Below are 25,107 nucleotides of genomic sequence, written 5' to 3' on the forward strand. Positions count from 1 at the left end.
CGCTCCGGGCAGCCCGGGCGTCCGTCTTTAGCCTGAATGGCTCTCCCAGGCATCCTAGTCCTCCTCTTGGTGGTCGGGAGCAGCGGTGAGCGGAACACCTCGCTTCCGGAGCCGTCCTCAGGTACTGTCGCCCGCGGCCGGGTGGAGACGAGAGGGGAGCGTGGGAGCCGCGCCCCAGCCGGGGAGCCCCGCCTTGCGCCGGGGCGGCCGCTGGGGTCCCGACGCTGACACATCTGGCCTCTGTGCGCCATTGGCAGCCCAGCACCACACGGCCCTCGGGGCGATCGGTGAAAGGGCTCCGAAGTGCTGTGATTTTCTCGTCCGCCTTTGGCCTCGGTGCGCTCCGCTCCTGGTGTGTATCGCCAGCCGGGGCGTGGGCCCGGAGTTGTAAAGGGGGGTGGGAAGCAGTAGCTGGCGCTCTGGCCCGAGGTCTACCAGTGCTGCAATGCTTGAATTTCCAGACTATCTTAAGCTGCCTCCTTGGCGACGTGCCCTAGAAACGGAGGCCCCTGGTAGCTTTTCCAAAGCTGGGAGTAAGGGTGTGGGAGAGAAATCAGTGTCTGTCTTTGCACATGCACACTCCTCATCTTGTGTGGCATCTCCCGGTTAGAAGCCACCAGCGAGGCCCAGGCTCTTTAATCCTGGGCAAAATGTGGCCTGAAGCTTCCGTGTCGTGACTCTTTACGTTAGCTTCTGTTAACTGTATCCCATTCATATCCAGCCCTTCCTTGGTTTGCAAAGTGCTGGGAAGCAGTCTGTCGTGATGACTAAGTGCCTACTTCCAAGAAGCCCAGCAGCTAGGAGTTGTAAGCACTAGTAGACCTTGTTGTCAGAGAATGATTGTCACAACAGCCCTGGCAGTTCAGCACCTTATGTGTCTCTGTTTATGAGAGTTGAAGGTTCTGAGAAGTCTGGCCAACCAGCTGTTGGGTTGGGAGCCAGAAGTTTGCCTCCAGAGTCCTAAGTTCTTAACCACTCTACTAGTTGCCGTGCTGTAGGGCAGGTTAGTCATCCACATGAGCAACTGCAATGCAATATGATAAGAGGTTGAACTTGGGCACAGGCTACTGGAATGCAGTGTGGGGTGCTAGGATCTGTGGTGATTAGGGGCTGGATATCTAGAAAGACTTTAGTAAGGGCATGATCTGCAACCTTGGTACTCTGATGCAGAGAGATCTCTGGGGGTGCAACCTTGGTACTCTGATGCAGAGAGATCTCTGTGTGCAGGGTGTTGAATTAGTGGAGTTTTTAAGCATTTTATCATTGTGTGTGAGGGTTCAAGGAAAGCTAGACTAGCTGCAGAGGAAGGCGAGAAGTGCCTTGTGTACAACAGTAAGCTCAAGAGGCACAGCTCCTGCAAACTTAAGCAAAAATGTCAAATGTGTTAGTTCAGAGAGCCCAAGCCTGTGTTAAACATCATATGGCTCTAATTAAACATAGTAAGGCTCTGATTTACCCAGCTTGGTTCAGGTGCCAGCTCACAAGCACAACCCATTGTCGCAGGGGCTGAGAGGAGTGGTGTTCTGAAAGAAGACAGATGCAGTCCCCCACCCCCATCCAAGCAAAGGACTGTGCCCATAGTGCCTTGGGCAAGTCATTAGGCAGCTGGATCCTTTCACAAAAATGAACGATTTTATTGGAAGATGCAATATGCCATTTAGAAAGACCAGTCATCTTGTAGGCTAGTTAGAGGAAGGAGTTAGGTGCAAACAAAGGAGGCCGGGGAGGAGGCTGCTGCTGGAATCTGGGGAAGAAGGCACGGTGGCTGACATGCAGAAGGAGTCAGAAGGAGTATTTACCTGGCATAGGCAGCTGGACTCTGTGTGTGGGTTGAGAGAAGGGTGACTCAATTTTCAAGTTAAGGCTGCTTGGGGGCAGAGAATGATGACTCAGGCTTCTGGTTCTCTAAGCTGGCTCTCTTGCCTTGCCTTCAGACGTCAGGACCCTCCTGAGTTCCCCCTACCCTCTTAATAACCGTAGTTGGCATGTCCTGGAAGCCTGCCCTGGGTGTGGGTTTGCCTGCCTCCCTCCCGTGGGAAGGTCTGCAGAGGGCTTGCGTACCTCACCATTCTATGAACAACAATCTCCATGAGTTCCCTTTTGTTTTCTTTTTCAGTGTATTTTCAATATAACACAAGTGCAAAAGGTCTGTGAGAAAATGAATATAAAAAATCTGTTTATGTTGGTGCCCCAAAGTTTTGAAATTCATGTGTGGTTTGTGCATAATACACATTTTGCATGAGGCTGGTGAGGGCATTCATATACATTCCTCTGGAGTTTTCACCATGTTTCCCTCGATTTTGTTGTATTCCCTGTGCTTTTTAGTGTTCATGGAAGCTGCAAGTTCTGGGGAACAGGGCAGAAAGACTCTTTAAGTACCACCTTTCCTCTCTCGCTTAGCTTCCCAGTCTCCCATTTGGTCGGAACACCTCATGTCGACACTCTGTTGCAGGAAGTTCATCTTAAGGCATGGGACCAGTAGAATCAGGGAAACAGGAAGTAGAAGATGCAAATGTTTGGGAATGTGTTGCATTACATTTATAGGCCTTCGTGAATTTTTGTTAAATGAAGTCTACATGTGACTTGTGACAGCATGTTTACATATAAAAGTAGTATGTGCGTATTTAAGGGAACCTGAATCCCCTAGTGACTGTGTCTTCCACTTCACAGACACACTATGCAGCTGAGGAGCTGGGTGGGCCTGCCTCCAGACATAGGGCACTGGACAGGCCGCTGTGCTGTGTCAGCGGTACTTCTGTCCACTCTCTCAGTTCAGCAGACTCTCCCCTCTCCCCAGCCAGGGTGGAGTTTGCATTTGTTATTGTTTTCTTTGAATGCTGTTTTTATATCAGAGATTCCAAGTTTCTTAAGTACTTTGCAGTACTTCACGATAATGCATTTAGTCTTATTTGATTCATTGTTTCATTGCCTAGTAAAATACCAGATGTGTTTCCTTTTAAGGAAATTGTTGTAATCTTGCAGTGGCCATCACAAAATTCTGCAAGTATATAAGAACCACGACATTGCTTGAAACAGATGCTGACGACGGCATCAGAAAGCAGGCGTCTCAGGGTAGCCTTGTGGCACAGTATTTGGTTGCGGCTTGTAACACCTTCAGCCCATATCCAAGAGCACTTTGCAGTCACGGCTGCTCCACTTCTGATCCAGCTTCCTGCTAATGCTCCTGGGAATGCAGCAGGCTATGGTCAGTGTGCTTGGACCCCTGGCACCCACAGTGGGAACCTGTGTGGAATTCCTGGCTCCTGCCTCCCCACTGGCCCCGACTTGTTTGTGGAGGCCATTTGGAGAGTGAAGTAACAGGTGGAAGATCTTTCTGGCCTTGTCTCCATCGGTCCCTTCTCTAATGCACTGCCTTTCAAATACATGAATGGGTGTTTATCTGTTTGTTTAAAAAAGAAGAAAAAGAGAAAAAAAAAAAAAGAATCATTTGCCCCTTATTTATGGAGGTTATTTACCTCATACTGAAAAGATCACAAAAGGGTCTGATGCAATAGCCTAGTTTCTAAATCCTTGCCTTGCATCTGCTGGGATCACATATGAGTGAAGGTTTGTATCCTAGGAGCTCCATTTCTCATCCAGCTCCCTGCTTGTGGATTGGGAACGCAGAGGAAAATGACACAAAGCCTTGGAATGCTGCACCTACATGGGAGACCTGGGGAAGGCTTCTGACTCCTGGCTTCGGATCAGCCTAGCTCTGCTCATTGTGGCCACCTAGAGGTTAAACCAGCAGACAGAAGGTCTTTCTGTATCTGTTCTCTGTGGATCTGTCTTTCCAATAAAAATAAAATAAATTTTTTTTTAACATATGTTATTATTATACCTCAAATACCAAAAATAATAGAAGCAACATACAAAGTAAAATTATAAAGCAGCTTAACACATAAATAAAGATAGATTCTTGACAAAATGTTGTTAAGTCTTGCCTGGCAAAACTTAAAATGATAATGCGTCATGACAATATATTTTATATCCCTTAAGTGGAAGGTTAGTTTGTTTTCTAATACCTATCTAATCAACAAAAATATTATCATAACAAATTGGCAAATAAAAACCATGACCATCATCATCAAAGAAAGGGCCTTTCATACAATTTGAACACATCATTTTTTAAAAAGAAAATAATCCTATTAACGGGACATAATATGATTAAACCATCAAAGAAAATTACTTTTTTTTTTTTTTTTACTATTTTTTGGATTGACATCATTTCATATCAGCCACATCAAAATAAATCTTTAAAAATAAATCACAAAAAGGGGCTGACATTTTGACCTCACTGGTTAAGGCTGCTGCCTGTGACACTAGCATTCCATATGGGTGCTAGTTAGAGTCCCAGCTGCTCCACTTCCAATCCAGCTCCTTGCTAATGGCCTGGGAAAGTAATGAAAGATGGTATCACTGCCACCTACGTGGGCTACCTGGAAGATGCTCCAGGCCTCTAGCCAGCCGTAGCCATTGCAGCCATCGAAGGAGTGAACCAGCAGACAGAAGAAATCTTTCCTCTTTCTATGCAATTCTGACTTTCAAATAAATAGGTAAAAGTCTTTTAATCACAAAGCCCATAAGCAGTATTTCTTATTTAAAAGAAGTAAAACTTCGCATATTGTTAAGTCTTTACATAACTTCTCTAAGCCTTGTTTTCTCAGTGGTGAAATATGTATAATAATACCTAGGATGATTTTCTGAAATAATTAAAAAGTTGAACACATGGCATGTTCTTTACTAAGTTTAAATATATGTCAATGATTATTGTTTAATAATATGCACTGCTAATTCAATAAATGTATTTTTAAATGCCAAATTGATTTAGTTACATATGAGAAAGTGCTAGCTTTTTAAAAACTAAAACTATCTATATATATATGTGAAATTTAAAATAGACTGAAAACTAATATATTCTAACACCTTTATTCTATCTTTGTAAACTTCAAAGCTCTATTTTTTTGTTTTTCCAGTTCCTGAAAAATTTCTCAACTCGGAATGAACTAGTTTAAAAGGTCTTGAGGGATTACTTCTCTCAGGAACTAGTCTGGTCCAATCAGATTTTGTGCCAGCCTCAATGAAATTAGACCAATAGGAACAAGACTAAAATCCTGGGTTTCGGGTCACAAAAAGTGGCTGAGCACATTTGTATTTATTGGATCCACCTCAACTTGGAGGTGGCTTGAGTTAAAGATTCTGCCAGCAGGGTAATTAGTTGAAAGTTCAGTCTAAGGCCACAGCATTCCCAGTTGTGAGAGAGAATTCCATTCACATATATCCCAATACTTCTGGGTTCTACCTTTTAAGGGGGAGGAGGCACAGGGGGAGGGAGGGCCTGAAGAGAGAGAGAATGCTAAACCAGGTTCAGTCCTGAAGACTGTGGGGGACACTAGGGGGTCGTGACCCAGCTTTGGAACTTTGAGGAAGAAAGAGACCTCATTGAACCCTTGGCTTTGAGCCTACCATAGTTCCACTCACTGTAGCTGTACGATCTTTGTACGTCAAAGGTGGCACAGTTATGGGGTGGAGCCTAGCTAATAGCCCTAATTGCTGCCACCCACGTAGAGCAAATTACCTCTGTCTCCATATTGTAAACTGCAGGTGTCTGTAGATGGTCCCCTTCCACCTGACACCAGCAGCAGTTATGGCAAAGCTGTCCTGGAGGCTGCTGTTTGGTCCTATGTGACATCCTGGTGCCCCACCACATGCTGTGCGTCAGCCATCTTGTCTGTCCTCTCCCTTGTTCTTTTTTTCATATCCTTTTTTTCTTGGTTTATCAATGTTCTGAGGAGACACTTGACTCTCACCAAAACTCTTCTTGTTGTCTTTAGAGTATTGGGAAAGGCTGATTCTGCTCTCCTCTGAGTGGATATATTAAATCCTTGGCTGAGAGATCTGAAGGAGGTTTGTGAGTTAGGCTTTTGTTGTGCAAGTAAGATGCACCACGTAATTCTGAACCCATTTCCAGAAGCAACTGAGATGCCTAGGAGTGTGCAGCTGAGCATTTTCAATAGATTGGGAAACCTTTAAAATTATTTTATTTCACCCAGTCATCCTAACAAAATCTAAGTGTAGCTGATCATAATTTTCTTTTGCTACTGCTCCATATGTGTTTACTTACACAATGTAAATATATGATAAGTTTCTGGTAATTCTGAATTGTTTTCCTCCGGATATGCAGCCATTGAAACTTCAAGTTACAAAATTGTGAAACTTCTAGGAAAATTACTCATGTCTCTTGAACATGTGATTTTGGCAAAGACAACCAAGATCAGGCAGACATCTAGTCACGGTATGGTTTTCCTTCTGGTAACTTTAAAACCACAAGTTACATAAGTTACATCTTCTAGTGTAAATATTCAAAAGTTTTTCTTTTAATCCTGTAATCGCTATCTGCTGTGATCCACCGAAGCCTCTTTCTCCTACCCTGGTCATTCTTTTTTTGTATCCAAAGTGTGTTTATGTTTATTGGGACGATCTCCCTCTGATCTTGATTCAGGGTGCCTTAGTGCTGCTTCCTTTGGAAGGAGCATCCTTCTGTAAGCCTCACTTTATCTCCCATGGGCTAGCAGAGGACAGTGGAGCAGCCAACACACAAAACGACCATTTGTGCGTGGCTAAAAACAGTGGTGATTTTGTAGCGTCCTGGGCACTTGACATCCATGAAGTAAGAATTGGGGCTCTGCACCAGGCATTTCTTCTTGCGTTTTCTCTTCTCCTCCTCTGGAGAGGGATGCAGGAGATCCTTGGCGAGAGGCGTGTCCACGTGGGGTGGTCGTCACTGCAGGAAAGGCCCTGGTCATTCTTGATTGCTCTGAAAGCTGTGATTTTTGTCCTTGCCCTAAGCATGGGTGGCTTTGACTCAAATTATGGGAAACATGGATGGATTCCTATCAACAACCAGCTAAATGCTTCCAGCATCTAATCTAATCTAATCTTGTGGTTTTATAATATATGATTCAAGAGCTGCCTCCAAATTACCAGTGTGTTTTTTTTTAAAGATTTTATTATTATTATTGGAAAGCCGGATATACAGAGAGGAGGAGAGACAGAGAGGAAGATCTTCCATCCGATGTTTCACTCCCCAAGTGAGCCGCAACGGGCCGGTACGCGCCGATCCGATGCCGGGATCCAGGAACCTCTTCCAGGTCTCCCACGCAGGTGCAGGGTCCCAAAGCTTTGGGCCGTCCTCAACTGCTTTCCTAGGCCACAAGCAGGGAGCTAGATGGGAAGTGGAGCTGCCGGGATTAGAACCGGCGCCCATATGGGATCCCGGGGCTCTCAAGGCGAGGACTTTAGCTGCTAGGCCACGCCGCCGGGCCCACCAGTGTGTTTTTATCTGGTATTCTGGTGTGTTGATTGACTTTTGTCCGCCTTTCCTCAAACAAATTTAGCATTAATAGGTACAGTTATAAAGTCATTTCTGATGAGAATAAGTTAAAAATAGGGCATGAGGAAAGTGACATGCTTTCTGTATAATTGCCTTGTGATACAGTAGCAGAAAATGTAACACCTTCCTTGGAACATTGTATTACAGCATGCAAAAAGTGATGAGCTGCCAAGGGTCCAAGCTCCCTGTGAAAGGCTCTGCTTTCTTGCTTCCTGTCGAAAACATGAAACCCAGGCAGATTATTGGTGGGAAGGGTTGTCAAACAAAAAGAAACCAGGACCTGATAGTTTGAAAATTCTCAGCCCCTCCAGAGGCAGAGGATGGGAGAACTAAGACATGGCTGCTGAGGCAAGTTCAGGTTCAGTTTGAGTTTTCTTATCAAGTATGACCCTTACTTAGTTTCAAGGTTTTGAGCATTTATATGAGTGTTATTTGCTATTGTTGTTGAATTGAGCTGTAGAGTGGGAAGGAGCTTTTATTTCCACCTAAACTTTAAGTTGTAGTATTTGGGGGGAGAACAAGATTCTTCCAGGAAATTGAAGTGCAGCCATACCACAGCAGGAATCAGGCAAGGGGTGTGTGTGGGGAGAGGTAATTTGAGGGAATCCTAGTATTCGCAGCTGTGTATGGCTGTGGGAAGTCTACTAAAATCAGAGAAGAAAGCCAGGGCTGTTGCACCAGACCAGACTTTGCAGCTCCCGTGTAAGGAAGCTAGTTAGAGCCAAAGATAACAGGTGCCAACAGCCGTCAGCAGTGTTTCAGGAACCATCTATAGCAAAGCATAGCTGTATAATTGTTGACCATAGATAAGTCTCTTTGGTAAGGTTTAAAATATTTGAATCTAGGAGACATCTCCATCCCTACCAAGCTCTGTGGTCTTAACCTTTAAATGTAAAGTATTCCCCAGCACTTTGATAAGTGCTATGGAATATAGATATTTTGGCAATAACCAAATCACGTTTGGAGGGCATCAGACATATAATATTGGTCTAAATTAGTGTTTCCTCCTAAAAAAAGATGTATACACACACACACACCTGAAAATTATGAATAAGCAAATCTGGGTTTCTCTTGCCATTTGAGACTCTTTGTTCTAGAGTATTAGCCTGTCCATGATAGGCTAGTTAGCAGGAATCCCTGGCCACTATACTGTCGATGTCAGTTCTGCCACCTCCACATGGTGAGACCCAGAAATACCTGCAGGTATTGTCTAGTGTATCCTGGAGGACAACATCTCCCTTACGAAGAATCTCTGCTATAAAGGAAAAATTACCAGGAAAAAAAAATGGCGCTAGAAGTCTACCAAAATCAGAGAAGTTCTGATGTTCTCTCCACGGATGTTCTTTGAAACAGTGTGTTCTTGACTGTTGGAAATTTACTTTTTAGAAAAATATAGTAGTTTCCTTCAGCAGGAAGCTGGCATCTTAAGTATTTGATGTTAATATAATCAGGAAAGTACCCGCACTCTTTAATGTTCAGCAGAGGGAGGATTTTCCCAGTAAGGCATATCTACTTGCTGTAAACCCGTAAACTTTATCATCTAAGATTTTGAAGGGAAAAGAACCATAGAATTCTGGCTCTCATGGTTTTTTGAGGGTGGTGATAAGCTGTGTTGAAAGCCGCTGCACTTGGCTACATTTTCATTAATCTGTCTGCTTGTACTTATTTGTTTTTGTGTTAGTAAATTATGTTTGGTGAAGTTTTCCAGTTAGGCAGAATTGACTAAATTTGTGACTACCTGTCTATACCTTTTTGTTCATTCATGAAGAAGCCAAGGGAAGGGGTGAGATGTGTGTGTGTTCAGTTTTACAAAGAGTGATGCGTGAGCAGAGGAAAACGGCTACATCTGATATAAGATTATGATTTTTTGAAGTGTCTGACTAGAAGGTGTTAAAATGACTTCTGCCAGTTCCTTTGTGATTTTTTCCAAGTATAATTGAGAAATACTATTCCAAAATAGCTTCAAAGAGCAAAGGCAGTAAGAGTGTTCTGTAAAAAACTAAAACAACAAAAAAAGTATAGCACCTCAAACAGCAAAATGCTGATGCGACTGAAGTGGTCAAAAGCTCTTTCAGTTAGCTTTTAGGCATCCAGCCCTGTGCTATCAAAAACACATTTGGGATGTATCAATACTGGATATTGAGGTGAGAGCCTGCTGATATGTAAGAATGGCATTACGTATTACTGGGATAGCCACTTCTTTAGACATTGGGTAGAATTATGAATTCAAATATGAAAGATTCTAGTGATTAAGTGAATTGAAAATTATTGTTACAGTAGTCATTGCATTTATTTATAAAAACTTCTAAACATTATGGGAATTCATTGTATCATGCCAATACAGGGTAAGCATTCTTAATCTAGAAATACGGAATCTGAAATGCTCAGAAAACTAAAACTTTTTGAGGAAATGTTCAAAAAGATTCAGACTTTGAAAAATTTTAGATTTCATATTTTCAGATTGGGAGCATTCAACTATGCCCAAATATTCCAATATCTGAAAAATTCCAAATTCTGAAGTACTTTTGGAAGTGAGCATTTCAAATTTAGGCTATTCAATGTGTTTGTTTCCCTTATGTCACAAGGATATTTCCATAATCTGAAATCGGAGCATATCTGTATATTTTCAATGAAATAAATTTTTAGGAATCTACTCTTAATTTAAACAATCCAACATCTGTGTTTTTTTTGAATTTGATGTTTCCACAGACACATATTGGAGTAACATAGCATCTTATAAGAAGGCTTTGTAGTGTTAATAATCATTTCTTAACTAATGCCTATTTTATTTTTGAATCTCTTACAGTGCCTGTGCCAACCAATCTTATAATTAAGTCCTATAACCTGAACCCCATCCTGTACTGGAAGTACCGGAACACATCAGCAACACCTGTGTTTAATGTGCAAGTGAAAACCTACGAGTGAGTTCTGTTCTTTCATCCTTGTGTGTATCTGAGCTCTTGCACAGTCCTGCACTCTGGGCTGTCCTTTAATCATTCTTCCTTCCCGTGTGATGAACTTCCTGAACCGCCCCAGATGCAATGAGTTCCTGCAAAACACATCCTGCCTCTCTTTGTATTCAAGCAGGGAAGTACCACTAATTCTAATACTAATGTATTAGAATCAAAGACATGGCAGCCGCAGCTGATAGTTACGATGTAGTATTCCTGTGTGTGTGTTTGTGTGTGTGTAGTTTTCTGACAGCTGTTAGGTGTCTCTGAAATGTGTTTGAGTGTATAATTAAGTAATATCTATCTGAATGGATCTAAAGTTGTTTAAAAAGCAAATTTTAACAATTTAGATTTGGTTTGTGGAGGTTCTAAATTTTGAATGGAACATCTTCATTGTGAAGGGATTTATATTTCAGTTGACCTTTGAACAACACAGGTTTGAGCTGCATAGAGCTGCCTTTACATTGATTTTTTTTAAAGATTTTTAAATTTTTATTAAAAGGGCGGATATACAGAGAGGAGGAGAGACAGAGAGGAGGATCCGTCAGATGATTCACTCCCCAAGCAGCTGCAACGGTTGTTGCTGAGCCAATCCTAATCCAGGAGCCTCTTCCGGGTCTCCCACACGGGTGCAGGGTTCCAAAGCCTTGGGCTGTCCTCGACTGCTTTCCCAGGCCACAAGCAGGGAGCTGGATGGGAAGTGGAGCTGCCGGGATTAGAACCGGCACCCATATGGGATCCCAGGTGTGCAAAGCGAGGATTTTAGCCGCTAGGCTATTGCACTGGGCCCTACGTGGATTATTTTAAGACAACTTTCTATTCATTCTTTTGGAAAGGAAGATTTACAGAGAAGGAAAAGCAGAAAGATCTTCCATCCACTGGTTCATTCCCCAAATGGCTACAACAGCTGGAGCTGAGCCAGTTAGGAGCCAGGAACCTGTTCCAGATGTCCAGTGGGGTACAGGATCCCAGGGCTTTGGGTCATCTTCCTCTGCTTTGCCAGGCCACAAGCAGAGAACTGAATGGGAAGTGGAGCAGCCAGGACACAAACCCGTGCCTGTATGAGCTTCCAACATTTACAGACGGAGAATTAGCCAATTGAGCCATCACACTGGCCCCTCATGGATTTTTTTTTATAACAATTTGAAAAATGTCCCATGTTGTCTACAAATATTGAAAAACTTATGAAAATCTTAGGCATGTCATAAATCATAAAATATATTATTTAATAATTTATTGTCATAAAATAGATGAATGTATTACAAGCTATATGTTAAACGACTCTCTGTTGGAAAGGCGTCCAGTAAGCAGGAGCCTATTAGTACCTTAGTGTTGGGACAATCTAAATGATACTCATACTTTCAACTGATGGAGGCTCGTGACCCTCACTTCAGTTGATTTAAGATGAGCCATATTTCTAGCAGATGAGTAGGGCTTCCTACTTATTCTTTTGAATTATGTTCCTACCAGCTCTGTGCTGTGAGTGAGGAACAAAGCACCAACTGACATGGTTCAGGCTTATATGGTAATAAAAGCTGCTTGTTTTATTTATTCCTCTTTATTTTAGGAGTGCCATGTGGAAAGATGCCTGCAATAATATCTCTCATCATTATTGTAATATTTTTCACCAAGTCGATGATCCATCATATCCTCTCTGGGCCAGAGTTAAAGCTAGGATTGGACAAGAGGAATCTGCATTTGTGGAGTCAAGTGAATTTATTTTGTGTGAGCAAGGTGAGTAGAAGGTGAGGAAGTATGAATTTGAAATTTGAAAGCATGTGTACATGACTAATGTATATATTTGCTTTTAATCACTGAAGCTAAGGATGGTCATAATGCCGAAGCAGCATTTGGAGGAATTTAAACAGTACCTTTGTTCATAGGATCAGGAGGCAGCTGTTGTATTGCTGTAGACTTCTGTAGAACTAGAAATTAAACTTGAAGATGAGGGTATTTCTTGCCTGAGATTTGTTAAAGTTTTCTTTAATAAGGATACTTGGAATAGCTTCTAGATCTTTGTGAAGTGGTTAAAGGGTGGCTCTGCTTTGAAACAACAGAAACAAAAAAAAGTAGTTTCATTTGTTGATTTTTTTTTATAACAACGTGAAATATACTGTGAAATTCCAAAAGCAGCACTAATTAAAAAATCACCCCCTCCCCCAGGAAAGATTGGACCACCTACACTGAATGTTACAAGGATAGAAGACAAAATCATTACTAATATAACTCATCCTCTGGTTGTGCACAATGGAGAAGTGAAGGGACCCATATGTGATGAAGACGATACTTGTTACTCATTTGATTATTATATGTATATAAGAGTGAATGGGAGTAAGGTATGCAGTTCTCTTTTATCTTTCTTCAAAATGAAAATTAGTCTGTAGCTGGCTTGAGTTGTTTCTTTATGTAGTATAATGAAAGTAGAATGCTTATAAATATTCAGGCAGTTCTTGTGGATCATTGATTTTGGCAAGAAAAAATATGTTGAAATGTCCTAAGGGGGAACTGGTGTGGAATTAGTTACTCAGAGACCAAGGGAATACATTTGAAGTTTTATCGACCTCATTCAACAGTGTGGCCCTAATCTAGCATTGTATCCTTTATATTTCCTTTTCTCTGCTGGTGAGTTAAGGTTATTTGAATTTTCCTCTTCCTTGTGGTAGTGATGGCAAATGATAAGAAACTATAAGTTAAATCATTTATTTTAAGAGTTAATGCTATAACCATGAACATGTTATTCTGACACTAGTGTTGAGAGTTATTCTTTCTATTCCATCCTTTCTCCACGATGTTGCCATCTGTTGGCTTAATAGTATGCAAAAAAAAAAATGCAGGTAACTAACAGTGAACATCCCTGCTGCTCAAGGTTTTAAGCTCCAGAGTTCCGCTAAGAAACATTTTAATTGACACACATCCTCCTGTGTTGAAACAGCACGTTAACTTCTTGTCTGACAGCAAAGTTGTGGTCAAACATGTCCAGTATTCATCACACCTATCTTCTGAAGATGTTTGACGGGGATAAATATGATTTCTTTTTCGGATTGAAAGAAGGCATGCATTTTCATTGCCTTTTTTTTCCCCATACAGAGCACAGATAAAAAACCAGTGGGTGACGGTTGCGATTGCGTTGAGTGCCAGTTAAGTATTCCAGTGTCCTCGCTGAATTCTGAGTATTGCATTTCAATCGAAGGCGTCTCTCCTAGGTGGCGTGTTACAACTGAGAGGTCAAAGGAAGTGTGTGTTACCATCATCAATGACAGTGTAAAAGGTAAGTTCTTGCCATTTGTTTCTCTAGATCCAGAGAATGACCACTAAAAGAGAGCAATATGAAAAGAGATGGATTTATTTGCAGTTTAAATAAAAATTAAAAACATATTCAGATGTCCTATTTTTCAAGAGAAGTTCAACATTAAAAAGAAGTTTCTCAGGCATTAACAAACACAAACCAACCAAGGTGGAAAGTCACTCAATAGCCTTGGACCCAGAAAAAGAAATAGTGTAATAAACACGCAGAGCGGTGTGAGTAGTGTCTGCATTGTAAGCCTGAATTCATTTTGTTACATCAAGCTTGCAACATGCTATCTTCATGAACAAACACTAATTCTTTTGGATACTGGATTAGTGATAGCTTTTATAACATTTTAAAATCACTGCCTGTATCTTTTTTTTTTTTTTTTGGAAGGATACATTTACTTTAGAACTGGCATCCTCAAGTGGGCAATTAAATGTTCAATAGAGACAATTTGAAATGTAAAAAAGCCAGAATAAAGCAAAATAATATGTTTCGACCATCCAAAAATGAAATGTTAATAACTCATTATCTAGTTTCGTGGGATTTTTTATTTGAAAGATGGAGACAGAAAAATGAGCAATGAGAGAGAGAGAGCGCAAATCTTCCATCTTATCAGCTGGCTCACTCCCCAAATGCCTGTGCCACTGGGCTGCCCCAGGCCCAAGCCAAAAGCCCTGAATTCAGCCCAGTTTCCCATGTGGGTGGCAGGATTGCAAATACATGAACCATCACCTGCTGCCTCCCGAGATGTGCATTGGCTGGAAAATGGATCAGGAGCGCAGCAGCCTGGACTTGACTCAGCCGCTCCCAGGCATTCCAAGCAGCACCTTAAACTCTGTCCCAAACGCCTAGCCACGGCCTGATTCTGTCCTCTTTCTCTTTAATTTTCCCATAGAGCCATGGTTCTAATTTTACATGCGTATAATTTTGTGTACTGCTCTAAGAATATATTATAAACATTTCCCATTAATTTCACACAATTTATTAAGATTTTGAATGTGTAGATTATTTCAATATGTGAAATGCATTATTTTTACTGCATATGTTCCAGCTTTTGGACCTTTAAGATAATTTACAGGTTTTCACTGTCTATCAGTTAATACACCTAAAAGTTGATACTAATAACTTTTCAGCCATTATGTGAAAGCTTGCAGTAGTTGACTTAAATTAATGCAGTGTGCTTAGTTGAATTATGCTGTTTGGAAAATAAAACCCTACGTGATGCACAACATTTAAAATAATACACATGCCTTAGCTTTTGTTCTGTGTGTGAATCCCAAAGCAGGGCTCTGTCATGGCCACTTGGTGGCACCAGCATGGCTAGCTAACAGTGCTCCTTGCCTGTCTCCCTATGCTGTCTTAAATCTGCTACACTTCCATTTTCTCTTTTACTATTGTAATGAGTAAGGGTTTTTTTTTTTCCTGTATTGTAGTGAGCGTTAATAAACGTTCACTAAGTAGAAATGTCCACAGCTTCTACCCGAAAGAAATAATTTTGGAATAGGCATTAGAGGCACTGCCGTGCCATGATGGAGACAGAAGGCCCTCGTAACGTGTGGGTACTGCTCATTGGAAGGAAAGAGCTGAGGCAAAGTCATACTGAAGACTGTGCTGTGAAAATCTAGATGAGAATGAGAACAAAATATACAGTGGTAATTATAGAAGTGTGCACTCTGACGTAAGTCCTTCCCTGTTTTACATGATTCTTACGTTCTCACCTGCAGTCAAGGGGACTTTATTCCTGTATAGCATTCATCTGTGCGTGTGTGTAGGTGTGCACACCTGTGCATCTGTATAAGTATTTGTAATCTTGAAATAAATCAGTGTCACTGAAAATTCTCAGGAATGGGGCAAAGTGTTTTAATTCTAAATTTTGAATTTCTGATTGTTTAAAAAGTTTATGTATTTCTTTGAAAGGCAGAGAGCAAGATAAAGAATGAAAACAAGAAATCTTTCATCTACTGGTTTTGGTCCCCTGAGCTTCCAGACCAAAGCCAGGAGCCAAGATACATGCAGAACTCCCATGTGGATGGCAGGAGCCAGAGGCCTTGCTGCCTTCTGGCTGCATTAGCAGGAAGCTACAGCACAAGTAGAGAAGTCAGAGTTTGAAGTAGCATCCCATGGATGGAATATGGACATTTCAGGCAGCAGCCCAACCCAGGGCACCACAATACCCACCCCTCAAGACAGAGATTTTAAAATTCTTTCACCTCTCTCTGTCTCTCTTTTTCAAGATTTATCTTTTTTTTTATTTTGAATTTTTTTTTTTTATTTTATGATACAGTTCCATAAGCTCTGGGATTTTCCCGCCTCTTTTTTCAAATCCCACCCCCTCCTGCACTGATTTCCCCTATATTATTTCAATAATATAGTCCTTCATAAATAGTCCTGAGTCCATCACTCTGCTATTTTAGTGTATCCTGGCATTGTAGATATCAACAATGGCAGAGTCCAGCATCCTATTATAAAGCTATATTTAACAGTTTCACTGGGAGTCCATCTTTGATTTCAAAGTAGAGTTGTATCCTGCCTTGCTTCTTCACATCGGGACATGATATAGTGTATTACACCTATGTGTCACTGAAGAAATTAATAAGGGAAAAAAACTTTTTTTGGAAAATGAAAATAAAAGCAAAAATATCAAAACCCATGAGATATACCAAAAACAGTTTTAAAAGGGACATTTACAATATTCTCCATTGTCCCCTGGGTTTTATACTAAAATAGTCTATCAGGTATAGTCTTAACTTCAACTTTCTACTCTTTACATGGGTCATGACACTCTTGGCATAGGCAACGGTAGAAGGTGTAAAATTCTGTTGTCTAGGTATATTTAGCAGTTTCATTGGGGGATCTACTTTTTTTCAGCTGTAGAATCTTCTTTGATTCCTGGTACTCTCATCTCCATTACATCCTTCATTTGTGAGATTACAAGTATATGTTTTTGTTTGTTTATTTGTTTAGATTTATTTATTTGTATTGGAAGGCAGATATACAGAGAGGAGGAGAGAGAGAGGGGAAGATTTTCCGTCCATTGATTCACTCCCCAAGCGGCCACGGTGGCTGGAGCTGAGCCAATCCAAAGCCAGGAGCCAGGAGACTCTTCAGAGTCTCGCATGCAAGTGCAGGGTCCCAAGGTCTTGGGCCATCCTCTACTGCTTTGCTCGGCTACAAGCAGGGAACTGGATGGGAAGAAGGGCTGCTGGGATTAGAACTGGTGCTCCATGGGATCCTGGTGCACTCAAGCCAAGGACTTTAACCAGTGTGTTCAAGGCGAGGACTTTAACTGCCAGGCTGTCATACCAGGCCCTTACCTTCATTTTTATTTTGCATTCTCAATGGAGATTGTCTTATGTTAGAATGAATATATACGAGAATCAAGATGGCGGAATAGGGTAAGGACACGTTTATACAGATGGAAAAACATTTAACCAGGATGAAGCAGAGAGGACATATTTCAGGAAATAGGAAAGGACAGAACAACAGCAGAGGGGCACCTGGAGACTGACAGACACAGGAAAGCAGTGGACACAACGGTGTGGTGTTGCAGAGACTGATATTCCAGCACGGCGATCTGAACTCCACAGCAGCAGGAACTCCACCAGCAACCAGGTGGGAAGGGACTTTCACTGGGAGCTCGGGTGGTGAACCCAGACAAAGAAATGTCCGTTCTGCTGGTCCGTTTGATTTGACCAGGAGCAGAGACAGAGCAGCAGATCTCAGATGGGCAGTGCGAGAACAGTGGATTTCACAGTCCAGTCAGCCCCCTAGAGCTGAATTGGGCGCCATTTTGCATACAGAGGAAAAGGCGAGGGAGAGGACTGAGCATGCGCTGAGCTAGGAGTGAGCTCATTTCTGTCTGGGTGAACTGCAACGACGTGGCATTCTATGGGTTCCACTCAGGGCAGGTCTGGGATAGCCCTCGGATCTGACGACAAGCAAATCAAGAACCTTAGTGGTTGTACGGCAGGTGCCATTTTGGGCACTGTGGCAATAGCTTTGGGACTGCAGGGGACAACAGTGAACTGCGCATGTGCTGATCTCACGAGAACTTGCTGAGGTCTGAGACTGCACTGGTCCCGCAGGAAAATAATACTGACTGTGTCATCGTACGGGTCAAAATAGGTCCATGTGGCACCCAGACCTAATGTCCAACAGGTTCCAGCAAGATCAGTGCCACCAACAACCTAATTATATAGGACACCTGGTGTCTCTCTAATCCTGGGACCTGCTCCAACCAGAAGTGGGAGAAAGGTTGCAGAAACAACGGTGCAGCCTCAGCACGGTATCACAGGAGGTAGTGAGTGGTGAGCCAAGAGCTGGGGCTGTGGAGACCACAGTGGAAATCTGACATAAGAACCCAGACCTGGAACTTGCTGGAGGTTGTGGCACAAGTGGCTGCAAGAAAAGTTGCGTACCAACTGCAATAAGTAAAATTGCATTGTAGCCCTGTGGGTGACACAGCTTAGAAACCTGCCCCAAGGAGAAGACTCTGCTAACCAGAAGTACAATGATCAAGAGCAAAAGAAGAAACAAAGGCACAATGAATATTGCCGAAAACTCTCCTGCAAGGGAGCAAAACCCTATGCCAATCTCAGAGTTAACTGAGGAAGACATCGAGAAAATGGGGCACACAGAATCCATAAGACTCATTTTAAAGATTCTGATCAACAATGAGAAGCTCATGCAAGAGTTCAAAGAATTTAAGGAAGCAATAAAGCAAATCAAGGCTGGTATATCAGAAATTAAGAACACAGTAGAGCAAATTAAGAGTACAGTGGAGAGTCTCCAAAATAGAATGAAGCAAGCAGAAGAAAGAATCTCAGAATTGAAAGGTATTTCCTGTCACCAGAGGGAAGCAAATAAGCTGGAAGCAGAGCTGGATCAGGCCAAAAAAAGTATTCAAGAATTGAAAAACACTATTAAGAGGCCAAATCTAAGAGTTATGGGAGTCCCAGAAGGTGCAGAAAGAGAAGCTGAGTTTGCAAATGTATTTAATGAAATAATAAAGGAAAATTTCCCTAATCTAGAGGAAGAATTGGGAAACAAGTTCCAGGAGGGGCACAGAACTCCCAACAGGCTTGATCAAAAACAATCTTCACCAAGACACATGATCATCAAGCTCTCTTCAATTGAACATAAGGAAAAGATCCTTAAATGTGCACATGAAAAAAAATCAATTGACATATAAAGGAATGCCAATTAAGCTCACAGGAGATCTCTCACAGGAAACTCTATAGGCAAGAAGAGAATGTAGTGACATAATCCAGGTTCTAAAAGAAAAAAATTTTCGGCCCAGGATAACATATCCAGCAAAGCTTTCTTTTGTCTTTGAAAATGAAATAAAATTCTTCCACAGTAAAGAAAAGTTAAAAGAATTTGCCTCTTCCAAACCTGCCCTACAAATGATACTTCAAGATGTTCTCTTGGGCCCGGCGGCGTGGCCTAGCTGCTACAGTCCTCGCCTTGAAAGCCCCGGGATCCCATATGGGCGCCGGTTCTAATCCCGGAAGCTCCACTTCCCATCCAGCTCCCTGCTTGTGGCCTGGGAAAGCAGTTGAGGACGGCCCAATGCATTGGGGCACTGCACCCGCGTGGGAGACCTGGAAGAGGTTCCAGGTTCCCGGCTTCGGATCGGCGCGCATTGGCCGTTGCGGCTCACTTGGGGAGTGAATCATCGGACGGAAGATTTTCCTGTCTGTCTCTCCTCCTCTGTGTATATCTGGCTGTAATAAAATGAATAAATCTTTAAAAAAAAGAGAGTGTTCTCTTGGCAGAGAAGAGAAATAGCACCTACCAAAACCAAAGGCAAACAGGAAGAACATCCCAGTAAAATGACAACAGAAGGCTAAACCAATGAACAACCCATTCCTAAAATGACAGGACCAATGTCACACCCATGTATATTAAACTCTGAATGTAAATGGCTTAAGCTTAATCAAACATCATAGAGTAGAACACTGGATTATAAAACAAAACCCATCTGCTTATTGTCTGGAGGAGACACACTTCAACAAAGATTAGCGGAAACTGTATCACATGGGTTTTGTTGTTTTCTGTTAGTTTCTTCAAAACACTTCCTTCTGATTAAATCATTCAATGACTCGTATATCATACAGTAGCATCATTTTCTTCAAGAAGGTTCTTGATTTTCATTTCTTCAGCTACACATTAGTCATTTATTTAACTTCTTGGTGTTGTTAATTTCTTTTTTCTCCCTGATGTTGATTTTGTTTTGTGGCTCTTCATTTAAGGGGATGTATAGTAGCTGTGTAATGGAGACTGTCATATCTAGTAACATGTCATTTAACTTCAGGCATTGTAAGTTTCTATTTGTTGATTTTGTATCACGAATTTTCATTTAAGGGGATGTACAGTAGTTGTGTAATGTAGACTATCATATCTAGTAACATGTCATTTAACTTCATGGCATTGTAAATTTCCTCTTTTCTTTCTATTGTTGATTTGAAACATGACTTTTCATTTAAGGGAATGTACAGTAGCTGTGAAATGGAGACTAACATGCAGATGTGAGGATGTAGTGTGGTATGCATTTCTACTTCCAGACAAAGATGGACTTACAATGAAACTGTTTACTATATCTTGACGATAGGATTCTGGACTCTCTGCCATTGTCCATGCCCGCAATGATGGACATATGACTGAGTATGAAGAACTATATGTTAGTAATGATATAGAGGAACTGGGGAGGGAGGGAGTTGGGGAGGGGATAAGGGAATATGAAACTGTACTATAAAATAATAATAATAATAATAATAAAATGAATTTTAAAAAAGAAAAAAATAAAGAGATGAACTAGTTCTAGAATCTCAAAAAAAAAAAAAGAATGAATATATAATATTTGTCCTTTTGAGACTGGCTCATTTCACCTAGCATAATAGTCTCCCATTGACCATTTGGTTGCACATGGTAAAATTTCATTCTTTTTAATAGCTGAGTAGTATTCCATACAGAAGATGTGCCACTGTTTCTTTATCCAGTCCTCCTTCAATGGACATCTAGGTTATTTACATGTTTTTTGCAATTGTTGATTGTATTGCAAATGAATAATTAAAAAAGTGAATTCTTTTGCTTCTTTTTTTTTAAGATTTATTTATTCTTACTGAAAAAGAAGGTTGACAGAGAGAAGGAGAGACAAAAAGAAAAATATTCCATCCGCTGATTTACTCCCAATGGCCACAGTCACTAGTGCTGAGCCTATCCAAAGCCAGGAGCCAGGAGCTGCTTCCTGGTCTTGCACCTGGGTACAGAATCCCAAGGCCCAGGGATATCCTCTACTGCTTTCCCAGACCACAGACAGGGAGCTCAATGGAAATGGAACAGCTAGAACATGAACCGGGAGGCTAATTTGGGGTCTTGGTGCTTGCAAGGGGAAGATTAGCCAGTTGAGCCATCACGCTGGGTCCTCCTTTGCTTTCTGAAATGGAAGGAAAGCATAACTCTGGAAGCACTCTGTGTTTCTGACTCTAAGGAAATTCTTGTGCAAAAGCTGTTTTAACTACTTTGGGATAGTCATGACAGCAAAGTCCCAAGGCATTCTAGAACCACAGAGCTAGGAAACCGAGAAGGTATTCTATTACAAATACCTGTTTTTCTTTTTCTTTTTTTCTTTTTTTCTTTTTTTCTTTCTTTCTTTCTTTCTTTCTTTCTTTCTTTCTCCTCCCTTTTTTCTTTCTTTTCTTCCCATGTTTCTTTATCTCTCTTCCCATTCAGATTGCCTGTGTCTGTTTTAGTGTTAATTAGCATTCTAACCATATTAGTTAAGTAACCTGCACATCTGTTGTTAAGGCTAAGAGTTCTTGATAGAAATAATAGCAGTATTTTGTCTTAAATCTCAGTTGTGATTTTTTTTTTCCTTTTTTAGATGTTATCTGGATTCCAGTTGTTGCTGCTGTCCTGCTCTTTGTTGTACTGATCCTGGTGTGTGTGTGCTGTCACATGAAGAAGATAAATCCATTTAAGAGGAAAAACATAATGTTACCTAAGTCCTTGGTAATGTGCTTCAATGTTTTTCTGTGGTTATGGGAGCACATTTTTAAATGTTAAGGTGAACCTTTGGGGGGCAGGGTCTTACATTTTGATTTTGAAATGTAGCGATATCCAGCAGCATTCCACCTGCCATAGATCAGTCTTGCATATATCCAAAACGCATAGTTCTTACTGTGTACCAGGAGCTTTCTTACTTCTTAGGGCAAAACCAGACAAGGCTGGTGAGGAGCTTAAAGTCTAATGGGAAGAAGTTGTCCCTTCTAGTAGGACAGTCAACGGGGTCGCAGCCACCTAGGAGAGAATGACTGGACAAGAGACACAAAGAATGGACAGCAAGACAGTAGGTCTGATCAAGCTGTCAGTTTATTGATTTCAACTGAGGGTTTTTGTATTCTTCAGTAAATAAGGCTCAGGGAGGGAAGGAGAAACTGGAACGCAGGCCATGGTCTCAAGACCGATTGTTCTTGAGCAACCACCATATCAACAATAGTAACCAACATATCAACAATAGCATAGGTAATCAGTAACAAGATGTCAGTAAGTACAGCATAAATCACATTCTAAAACAGTTGTTAGAAACAATTGAAGCTAAGCGTGTGATTAGTTTCATAACCTCTTTCCCAAGCATCTAGCCAACCGGGGCTTTTCCACTGTCCCATAGGTCTATATTCAAAATGGCTTCAGTGTGGCTATAGTACATGGCTCCTGACAAGAAGTGATCAGTGTGCAGTGAGGGAAGAGTGCCTTGAGAGAAAGGCAGGCATGGAGACTTGCTGCAGCCAGGAAGGACTTTGGGCACTGGGGGCTTGTGGGCATTCTTCCAGAAGCAGCATGCCAGCACAAGCTTGATGGACAGCCTGGAGTTTCTTTAGGTGCTAAGGGACAGTGTGTACTGAGGCTCAGCAAGAACTTTAGAAACAGAAATAGTTCATGATGGTCGTTCTAAAGAAGGGGAAAAAAAATGGCCCAAAATGAGACTATCTGACCTTCTAAAGTCTTTTTGATAGAATGATAGCTATTTGAATCCGCCAGGACCAGAATACTACCTACAAGGTTTAAAGGGCTCAGTGAAATTTGCTTCGGTTATTACCGAAGAAATTGCTTCTGACGTGGTCCCTGCCAGGCCCCTGACTCCAACACAGAGAAAGAGCTCCGATATGAAGTTTGCTCCTTAGCTTTACTAGGAAGCGCGCACGAAGCCACCTTGCCATCTGCAGTTCTGCACTCACTAGAGAAGGAAAGCTGACAGTAACTGTTGGCAGTGCCAAGAGGAGTGAAGGGAGCCCTGGCGAGATGAGTCCCTGAGCACACAGCGTCATGGTGCTTTCTCCTCCTTGCTTTCCAGGAAGTCCATTCTAGAAAAGGCGTTGTTATGAAGGCATGCAATATTCGGCACGGTCTGTAACTAGTAAAACTCAAAACATGTTGACATCTGTTAAAAAAAATCATCAGTGCAAAGAAATAAGATGAGCCACAGGGAATTATAATAATGATGGCAGATAATGAAAATAAGATATAAAAATAAGCAACAGTGCTCCCGTTGCAAATATAACACGTGTACCTGCGGCAAATAATATAGAAAAAGCAATGCTTACTGGTGAGATCCTGGCTGACTTTTTAAAAATCCTAAAGATTTGTTTTTACTCTCAATAGAATACTTTTCGTTAAAAAGAAGTCAAAAGGCAGCTACATGCTTCTATGATGTTATCCTAAATTTGCCTTCTAGCGATCCACTGAAGTTTAACCGTTTCTTCCCCCCTCAGCTCTCTGTGGTCAAAAATGCCTCCAGTGAGACAAAACCCGAATCCAAAAACGTGTCACTCATCACCTCCAGCCAGCCGTTGGTCCCCGAAGGTGAGAAGGTCATCTGTGAGGAGCAGTTGTCTCCAGATGAGGATCCAGGCACACACAAGGCAGAGAGTCTGGCGCCAGCAGAGCACACAGAGGAACTTTCTGGAGTAACGGTTATTACCGAAGAAATTGCTTCTGACGTGGTCCCTGCCAGGCCCCTGACTCCAACACAGAGAAAGAGCTCTTTCCATTCAAGCAGCAACCTGTCGGAAATTTGCAGCACCACCTCCAACTCCTGCCCCTCGCAGAATGGTTCTGACAGTGGTGTAGTGGAGTCGGAGAGCCTGTCCAACTCAGAATTCTCCCCCAACAATGCTACGGAAGCAAAGCCACAAGCAGAGGAGACACCACTGCTGAGAAACACCCCCAGCTCGTTCGGCTACGATAAACCGCATGTGATGGTGGATCTGCTCGTGGGTGAGGACCCCAAGGAGTCCCTGATTGGCTACAGACTGACAACAGATTCCAAAGAGTTCTCCTAACACCAGCGAAGATGCACCAGAGGGAGAAATTGAACCATTCCTGGGTGGTGGTTTCTGCTTTGATTTCCTGGAAAAAAAAAATCATGTTCTCAGAAATCGTGTCTTAGCTGGTGTTAAACAAATGGAGTGTTTGGATTTAGATGAAAATGTAAAAATGCTATTTTGCACTGTCAACAAATGGTCTGAAAACTACAAAAACCCCTTTAAAAAATACTGCTGTGGCTTGCAAAGCTTCCTGCGTAGACGGGTTTGCACTAACTTGTGAAAGCTCTCAGGCCCCCTGTGTCCCAGGATCGGGTGATAAGCCAGGGTCCTTTCTCACCACTGGAAGACACAGTGGATGCTTTTCCTCTCCGTGCCTCCGTGTGGGATTTGTTTATGTACATTTATGTATATAGGATTCAGACACCTAATTTTAGAAGACATGTCTAGAGCTTTTCAAATTAGGTTTCAAATTCAAACTAATAGGAGATGTAAAAAGTTGTATATATTTTTGTGGAAGCTATCATCTAGAGATTTTTAAATAAAATATTTTAAAACCTATTTTTGTTTTGATGTATTTAAACCTTTAGGAAGTCTTTCATAGTTGACCAGAGTAGTTTTTTCTCCAGTATTTGTTTTCAGAATGAGGTGCTGATTCATCCCGTTGCTGTCTGCAGTGTACCTGCTGTGCTCATTTGTTTTGAGATTTTTTTTTTGAGATACAAGGTGATGACACCAGGACATGTCACTACATGTGCGGAATTTTCCTTTGGCAGAACAACCAAAAACACAAAAGAAGTGCATGAATTAGGAAAAACGGAGACATGGATGAGCCATGGAAATGACTAGAATACCAGGGCTGGAGTCATAGTTACTGCTAACCAAAAGGATGGCACCAGAGGTGTCAGAACAGGTGAAAAAAGGAGCTGCGTGTCTCCCCTAGCTAACCCTGACTGATACCAGACTTTAACCTACCAGTCTTACACGGAAATATTTTGAGGCTTTCATTTGCATTTCTTTATTCACTGGTAAAGTTGTGCATATTTCCCATATTAGATTATTACCTTTCCTCCAAGTCTTGACAGATCCTGCCCTTCTTCGTTTTCTTTGTGTTCTGCTTATGTCATTCTTCATGAATGTATCCTT

General features: G+C 41.7%; 1 protein-coding gene and 1 pseudogene across 1 annotated transcript; one reads left to right on the forward strand and one right to left on the reverse strand.

Annotated features, from left to right (window-relative positions):
* IFNGR1 (interferon gamma receptor 1) lies at window positions 1-24,522 on the forward strand. The gene is made up of 7 exons (XM_058671152.1): window positions 1-121; window positions 10,200-10,314; window positions 11,912-12,078; window positions 12,508-12,680; window positions 13,432-13,612; window positions 21,522-21,649; window positions 23,410-24,522. Exons 1-7 carry the CDS (start codon window positions 37-39, stop codon window positions 23,977-23,979), a joined length of 1,419 nt encoding a protein of 472 aa, XP_058527135.1. The 5' UTR covers window positions 1-36; the 3' UTR covers window positions 23,980-24,522.
* LOC105941947 (small ribosomal subunit protein eS27-like) lies at window positions 6,509-6,781 on the reverse strand (annotated as a pseudogene).
* Window positions 24,523-25,107: the final 585 nt, after the last annotated feature.

Source organism: Ochotona princeps, chromosome 1 (assembly GCF_030435755.1).
Source record: "Ochotona princeps isolate mOchPri1 chromosome 1, mOchPri1.hap1, whole genome shotgun sequence".
Lineage (NCBI taxonomy): Eukaryota > Metazoa > Chordata > Mammalia > Lagomorpha > Ochotonidae > Ochotona > Ochotona princeps.

Excerpts from the sequence above, each read along its gene's own strand:
- IFNGR1 (XM_058671152.1), top strand. The coding sequence starts at position 37 with ATGGCTCTCCCAGGCATCCTAGTCCTCCTCTTGGTGGTCGGGAGCAGC. Across the intron at positions 10,315-11,911 it reads GTGCAAGTGAAAACCTACGA|GAGTGCCATGTGGAAAGATG; the intron begins GTGAGTTCTGTT and ends TCTTTATTTTAG. Across the intron at positions 12,079-12,507 it reads ATTTATTTTGTGTGAGCAAG|GAAAGATTGGACCACCTACA; the intron begins GTGAGTAGAAGG and ends CCCCTCCCCCAG.